Source organism: Sminthopsis crassicaudata, chromosome 5 (genome assembly GCF_048593235.1).
Source record: "Sminthopsis crassicaudata isolate SCR6 chromosome 5, ASM4859323v1, whole genome shotgun sequence".
Classification (NCBI taxonomy): Eukaryota; Metazoa; Chordata; class Mammalia; order Dasyuromorphia; family Dasyuridae; genus Sminthopsis; species Sminthopsis crassicaudata.
The window spans coordinates 290,795,609-290,802,797 of record NC_133621.1 but is presented as its reverse complement, the minus strand read 5'-3'; the positions used below and the strand labels follow the sequence as shown (position 1 = coordinate 290,802,797).

Here is a 7,189-nt window from a genome sequence, read left to right as displayed (position 1 = left end):
TGTTGTCTTCAGAGAAAGAATTCTAGGCTAGAATTTTATATCTATATCTACATATAAATGAATAAATAAATAAATAAATAAATAAATATGGTCTAGGCTAGAATTATATATATATATCCTCCATTTAAATATTGTTGGTCTAGGCTAGAATTTTATGTACATGCTCCATCTAAATATTGTTGCCCCAGAGAAAATGTTTAATTTCAAGCTGACCTCCTAATTACCATCGCATAACTGGGGAGTGTTTCAAACTCTATATCGAAGGCTTGATTCCCCACCAAATGCCAATTTCACAAAAGCCATATGTAGCAAACAGCAAGTAAACCCATTTATTCAAGTCAATAACAAACAAAAATCATGGGATTTATGCAGGTGAGAACACAGCCGACGATATAGACAGTGAACAAGCCTTCTCAATGGAAATGAGACATCTTAGCTCAACCAAGAGATAGAAATCAACAGGAAATTTCCAAAAAGCCTCCCGTCTGGCAAGCTGGAGACGGGGATGGGATTAAAGAGCTAGGTCTTCTTCCAAGGATCGTTCTCTTTCTTTGGGGACCTGAGGAGACTGGAATCAAACAGTCCTTTTCTGGAAGCTGGGAGCCAGAAGACCAGGATCTCTGTCTTTTCCCAAAGTTTCCAGTTTTGCTCCTGCATCCTGCTGGGAGCTGTGATTAATCACTTTCCACTAGGCACCAGAGTATTAAACAAATAGGCTTTTTGTTCTAAGGAGCTCAGCTCAAGGATCTATTGCTACATCAGAAAGTGACAAGAAATGGGCAGGGCAGGGGCAGCTAGTTGGTGTAGTGAATAGAGCACCATCCCAGAAGCCATCAACTCTGGCCTCAGACACTTAACACCTCCTGGCTGTGTGACCCTGGGCAAGTCACTTAACTCCAATAAAAAAAATTGGGTAGGGCGGATTGTGGAGGACCTCTACAGTCAGCTGAAGGAGTGTGTGTGTGTGGAGGCGGGGGAATATTTAGCCTGGAGGACAGCCCCGTAGCCACGCTTGTGGCCTCTGAAGGCAGAGTAAGGAGCATGGGTAGAAGTGTCAAAAATGCAATTTGGGGTTAAATTATTGTGGGATCGCCACTCTTGTGGAAGGGCTTCAGAAGAAGACGGGTGGACGGTTAAATAAGTTTATTATATTTATATATTTATAAGTTTATTATATTATATATATTTATAAATAAGATGGGGTATTAGCGCGCCAGGCCTGGAGTCAGGAAGGTCTCATTTCAGATTTAGTCTCAAGACACTTACTGTGTGTCCCTGGGCATGTCACTTAAGCCCATTTGCCTCAGTTTACTTATCTGTCCAAAGAAATGGCAAACCGCCCCAGTGACATTGCCGACAGAGCCCCAAATGGGGTCCCGAAGAGGTGGGCACAACTGAAAAGGATTGAATACTAGAAAAGCGCCAGGGGGAGGGGATGTGTCCAAATCCCCCACAGAGCCGCCAGCTCAGGCCGCGGTTTTCCTGCGGGGGTGTGGTCCACGTGTGTGTCCATCTAGGCGGAAGCGGAAGCAGCAGCCGCTGGGCCCGCCCCTGATTGCGATTCTAGCGGCCTGGCGCTCTTCGGGGCCTGGGGAACCCTGGCTTGGGGCAGGCTACTCGTTGCCCTGGTACGCCTCCTATAGACCGGGCGCGCGCGGGGCTGACAGTTAAGTGATCGCGTGCGCAGCCCCGGCCCGGGCTTGCACCGGCTGCACCGAGTCCCAGTGAAGGTGCTCGCGCAGCCCCGGGACCTCCTGCCAGGACTGACGCCTCGGGGGTGCGCACGTAGCCCCAGACCTACTGCCCAGGGAGCGCGCGCTGCTGCTCTGGCTCCAGCTTGGTGCGCAGCTGGTCTCGAGGTTTTGCTTGTGAGTTGCGGGTTTAAACTAGAACACACGTTACTGACAGCCTGGCAGGGGGCCTGGGAAAGGCTGTGGAAGCGAGCCCTGAAGGCAGTTGGGCTGACCTTGACCTTCCAGCCCACCCCCCCCCCACCCTCAGCTGCGTTCCAAAAACCAACGGGCGCGTAATTCTGGCAAGCATCCGTTACTTAACTCTGTACTTAGCACTTAGTAGGCTCTTACTGCCTGATTATTAATTGTTGGACTGATAGAAAGTGAGTACAGGTCAAGACCCCAGTGGTTTGCATCTTACTGTTTATTATTTCTGCAGGTTCCAGCCCTCAAGGGCCCCAGCTCCCCCATCTTGATATGCCCGCTGGCACATCGTGGCCCGCATACCTGAAAATGGTGGCAGCCAGCATGGCGGCCATGCTGGCGGGGGCCGAAGTGGTGCACAGGTACTATCTACCTGATCTGGTGAGTGAGGCTCCCCTGCCCAATTCATTTTTAAAAATCACCTTCTAAACCCTTGGCGCTGATGAGGTGGTATATAAAAGTCTGTCAAAAAGCATTTATGAAATACCTACTATGTGCCCAGTACTGGGGATCCAAAAAAATCCCCAACTGTCAAGGAGCTCCCCAGTCTAAAGGGAGAGACAACCAACCTTTATTAAACCCCTACTATGTGCTAGCCACTGTACTAATCTCTGGTACTAATCTCTGGGTGTCCGTGATACGCACAAAGCATTGTCTTTGTAATCTGAAGCTCGGCATTGATGTCTATGGTTTTTTTTCAGAGTATCCCCGAAATCCCCCCGAAACGGGGTGAACTCAAAACAGAGCTTCTGGGGCTGAAAGCCAAAGAAGAGCAAGATCAGATTTCCCAGCAGCAGTGATCTGAAGCGTCAGCGTTGTCCTCGAGGACTTCTACTCCCTTTTTATGTTTACAGACAGTCATTTTGCTTGTCCAGATGCACTAGGGATACTCCAGGAACCTTAATAAATTCAGCCATAATTATGGTTTGACAAGCGTGATCTTAGAATTGTTTGAGTGAACTCTCCTCAGGCTTTGTAATGTAGTGTGGGAGCTATTTCATTTGGTCCTGGGTATGTTGTAAATTACATGTAAACCACTTGGAATTAAAACTCTTGTATCGACTTCTTAGTGTTGATTTTGTAAAAGAATTTCTTTTTTGATTATGAACTTAAATCAACAAACATTTCAATATACAGAGAACAAAAAGAGGAATGTATGTATTGAGTAGTTATTACTTAATCTCTCAATCTCAATTTCTTTATCTGTAAAGTGAAGATGACAGTAGCATTTACCTCACTGGGTGATGGGACAAATGAGATAACTCAGAAAGCCCTTTATAAATTATTTTAGTACAGGAGTATAGTCATGAACTTTTGATGAGATAGCCCCTTCATTGGTGCAGATTGCAACCCATCATCATTCAATCTCTTGTTTACTCATTGTTTTTGTTTTTTTAATGGATTCTGTGTAGAGCACTTATGCAACTGGCAGAAGACCTTCTGACTCAATATTTCCTGGATATCAGGGCACTGCCCCTGTTAACTAGTTAGATTGCAAAAAGCTTAGGCTGGCAAACAGGAATTTGTACTTTATCTCATTAGCAACGAGAAGACATTGAAGTTTCTGGAGCACAGCAGCATGGGCAGGTAGGGACTTTACAAAGATCACTTTGGCAGCTGAATGGAGGATGCAATGGAGAGGGGAGAGAATGGAGCCTGACGACCAAGAGACCTCTTCGATATTTTAGCTGCTCTGGCTTGAGGAGTCAGTAAAAGGTGGCTGGTGAGGAGGTAGTGTCAGCAAGGCTTTTTGCAGCCAGTTAGATTGTGGGGGATAAGAGTGTGTGAAGAATTGAGGTTGAAAACTTGAAAAACTGAAATTATGGGGAGGCCCATGAAAGGAGGTCATGGGTCCTTTCACTTTTCCTTTTTTTTTTTTTTTTTTGCATTGAACATAAAATGTCACTTTATTATTTTTTAAAATTTTATTTAATTTTGACAAAAATTTTATGCATAGATAATTTTCCCAGAATTGACAATTGCAAAACCTTTTGTTCCAATTTTCCCTTCCTTCTCCCCACCCCTTCCCCCAGATGGCAGGTTGACCAATACATGTTAAATATGTTAAAGTATGACAACTTATTTTTCTAAGAACTTTTTATTAAAGCTTTTTAAAACATGCACAGATAATTGTTCAGCATTATTAACTCTTGCTAAACCTTATATTCCAATTTTTCCCCTTTCCCCTCACTCCCTTCCCTATATATCAAGTAATCCATTATATGTTAAACATGGTAAAGATATATGTTAAGCTCAAAATAGACAATTATGTTGCTGCACTGTTAGGATTACTAGGTGAGAACTCAGGTTGTCTGGACAATGACAAGGTGAGAATTCAGGTTGTTAGGTGAGAACTCAGATTGACTTGCTCCTCTAATCAAGTCAACTTGAGTTCTTACCTAACAACCTGAATTCTCACCTTGTCATTGTCCAGACAACCTGAGTTCTCACCTAATAGTCCTAACACTGCACAAGAAAAATCAAAAAAGGAAAAATGAGGAAGAAAACAAAATTTGAACAAACAACAAAAAGTGAAAATGCTATGTTGTGATCCACATTCAGTTCCCATAGTCCTCTCTGGTGTAGATGACCTTTGTCACAAGATCATTGGAACTGGTCTGAATCATTTCATTGTTGAAGAGAGCCACATCTATCAGAATTGATCATCATATAATCTTATTACCATGTATAATCTCCTGATTCTGCTCATTTCACTTTAGATCAGGTTCATGTCAGTCTCTCCAGGCCTCTCTGAAATCACATTGTTGATCATTTCTTATAGAACAATAATATTCTATTACATTCATGTACCCCATCATTATGATATATGAATGTTCTTATTCAGAAATTCTCCAATTGATGGACATCCACTCAGTTTCCAATTTTAAAACTTAATTATTAAAAAAAAATTAATTTTTGAAAAGTTAATGTTAATTCTTATTACCAAGAGTATGTTATTTTAACTCTTATTACCACTTGGCCTGACCAGTGTCAAGCATAGAGAGACAAAGATTTGGTTCTAAGATTTGCTTTTCTTACACCATACCTTCCTTTCTTGGGGTATTACAGTGTCAGGTTTTTTTGTTTGTTTTTGTTTTTGTTTTTTTTCCTTTTTCACATAGCTGAACAGCAGTACAAGAATGGAATTCTATTGGAAAAACAGCTGGCTGGTAAATTGGGGAGGCTTTGAGTCAGAAAAGCCCAAGTTTACCTCTTTTTTTTGTATAGCAAGTTTTGGATTCAGGTCTTCCTGACTCCTCCATCCACTTTAATACCAACTGTCCCTGCTAAGTGCATATACTCTAGAGTAAATAAATACTGTTTCCACCAAATTGGAATGATAATGGCTTCTACCTCTGTGAAAAATTAATACAGAGGAGTGCTTTGTAAACTTTCAAGTGCTAAATAAATGTTGGCTATTTGTCAGTCAATGTTAATATATGTCTACTCTGGGTGAAGCACTGGGGATACAAAAAAAAAAAAACTGCAAAAGGCATTCTTAGCCCCCAAAAGCTTAAGTCTTAATAAGGGAGATTTAAAGTAACCAGTTATATACAAAAAAAGCTATAGACAATGAGTTGGAGGTAATCAAGAAAGACAGGTTACTATTTGCATTTACTCTTAGTCAATCAGGACCCAAACAATGACCAACTGGGGCTTAGCCTGTGATTTATGGTTGGCCAATTGAGGAAAGCCAGAGTGATTTGAGAATAAGGCATGATCCTTAAGAAAGAAATCTAGCCAGTAAACCTCAAGAAGGCAGGAGTTTAGCTGGGACTTGAAGGAAGGCAAAGATGAAGAGGGAGAGGGGGACTAACCAAAGAAAATGCCTGGAACCTAAAGGTGCAGTGTCTTGTTTGAGGAGGCCATCAAAAGAATGTGTAGGGGATTCAGTTGTGAGAAGGCTGGAAAGGGAGGAGGAGCTCCAGGGTGAAAGGATTTGAATGCCCCAAAGAGAATTTTGTATTTGATCCTAGAGGTGACAAGGAGCCACTAGGGAGGTAAGGGGTGACATCATTGGAAAATCACTTTAGTGGTCTGATGGATAATGGAGGGAGGTAAGAGTGTTGAACTTTAAATGATAAATAGGGATCTCCAGAAGGCCATTTTTCTTAGAAATATCTCAGGGCTATATTCTACCAAGAAGAAATTCTCTTGGGTTAAATAGCTGCTATTTTAAAATTCCCCTTGGATGAATTATTTTAATCAGACCATTAGAACAATACTGAGGTCACAGGGGAAGTGGTTAGATAGCAGATTCCTGTGAGAGCCTTTAATGAGCTGTGGGCTCATTGTCTACTCTTGTGATGGGACAACCATAACTTCTTCATTGTCCTATAAATAGGAGCAGAACATTCTTATTAATTCACCCATTTCCCTGGTCAGAGGATGTCACAGGTTTTCTGTTTTAGGGGAAGCACTGTCATGTCTTGAGGATGGAGACCCCTCAAGTGGGGAAGTGGGAGGGAGGTCTTACTTAGCTCCTCTGTCTTGAAGTAGTAAAAGCTCTTGGAGGTTTTTATGGTGCAAGGGATCTAGAGATGTCTCTAGGATCATGTATTACCTCAGTTTCCCTTTTAGTGAAAGGAAGGAATTGGACTAGCCAGACTTTTAAACCTAAGAACTTATAAATCACCTTATATCCAAGGGCCTCATCTGTAAAATGAGGGTAACAGCACCCACATCACAGGGTTCTTATGAGGGTCAAATTAGATATTTGTAAGCTTAGCACAGGACCTGATGCATAGTAGTCCTCTATAAATATTGTTGCTGCAGTTATTATTCTTATATATGTATTCTTTTCATTCGGGATGAAAATAAGATTCATCCCAATTGGGACAGTTGTTACTGTTGACATAATACAAGTATTGGGTCTTATAACTCAATATCATTCAATAAGCACTTATTAAGTGCCCACTATATGTCGGGCACTGTGCTAAATGGTGGGGATACAGAAAAGAAACAAAAACTATTCCCTCAAGCAACTCCCATTTATTTTAAATTTATTTATTTACTATTTTCCTCCCAGTTACATTTAAAATAAATTTTTACATTTGTTTTTAAAACTTTTAAATTTCAGATTCTCTCCCTTATTCCCAGCCCTCAGTTGAGAAATCACTTGTGAAATTATGCAAAACATTTCCATAAAATTTATGTTGCGATAGAAAAGATAAATCTCTCACTCTAAACAAACAAACAAAAACAAAACCCTGAAGAAAAATAAAGGGGAGAGAGAGAAAGAGAGAGAGAGA

The 7,189-nt window shown here is 41.5% G+C and overlaps 1 protein-coding gene across 3 annotated transcripts; it reads left to right on the top strand.

Moving 5' to 3' along the window:
* Positions 1 to 1,543: 1,543 nt before the first annotated feature.
* UQCC6 (ubiquinol-cytochrome c reductase complex assembly factor 6) lies at positions 1,544 to 2,999 on the top strand. 3 transcript variants are annotated; one of them, XM_074271425.1, is made up of 3 exons: positions 1,544 to 1,868; positions 2,173 to 2,318; positions 2,639 to 2,999. In XM_074271425.1, the coding sequence occupies exons 2-3, from the start codon at positions 2,211 to 2,213 to the stop codon at positions 2,735 to 2,737; spliced, it is 207 nt and encodes a 68-aa protein (XP_074127526.1). In that variant the 5' UTR covers positions 1,544 to 1,868; positions 2,173 to 2,210; the 3' UTR covers positions 2,738 to 2,999. The 3 variants fall into 3 exon arrangements, with proteins under 3 accessions (XP_074127526.1, XP_074127528.1, XP_074127527.1); XM_074271427.1 differs by having other exon boundaries at positions 1,607 to 1,628; XM_074271426.1 differs by lacking the exon at positions 1,544 to 1,868 and adding an exon at positions 1,891 to 2,035.
* The last annotated feature ends 4,190 nt before the right edge of the window (positions 3,000 to 7,189 follow it).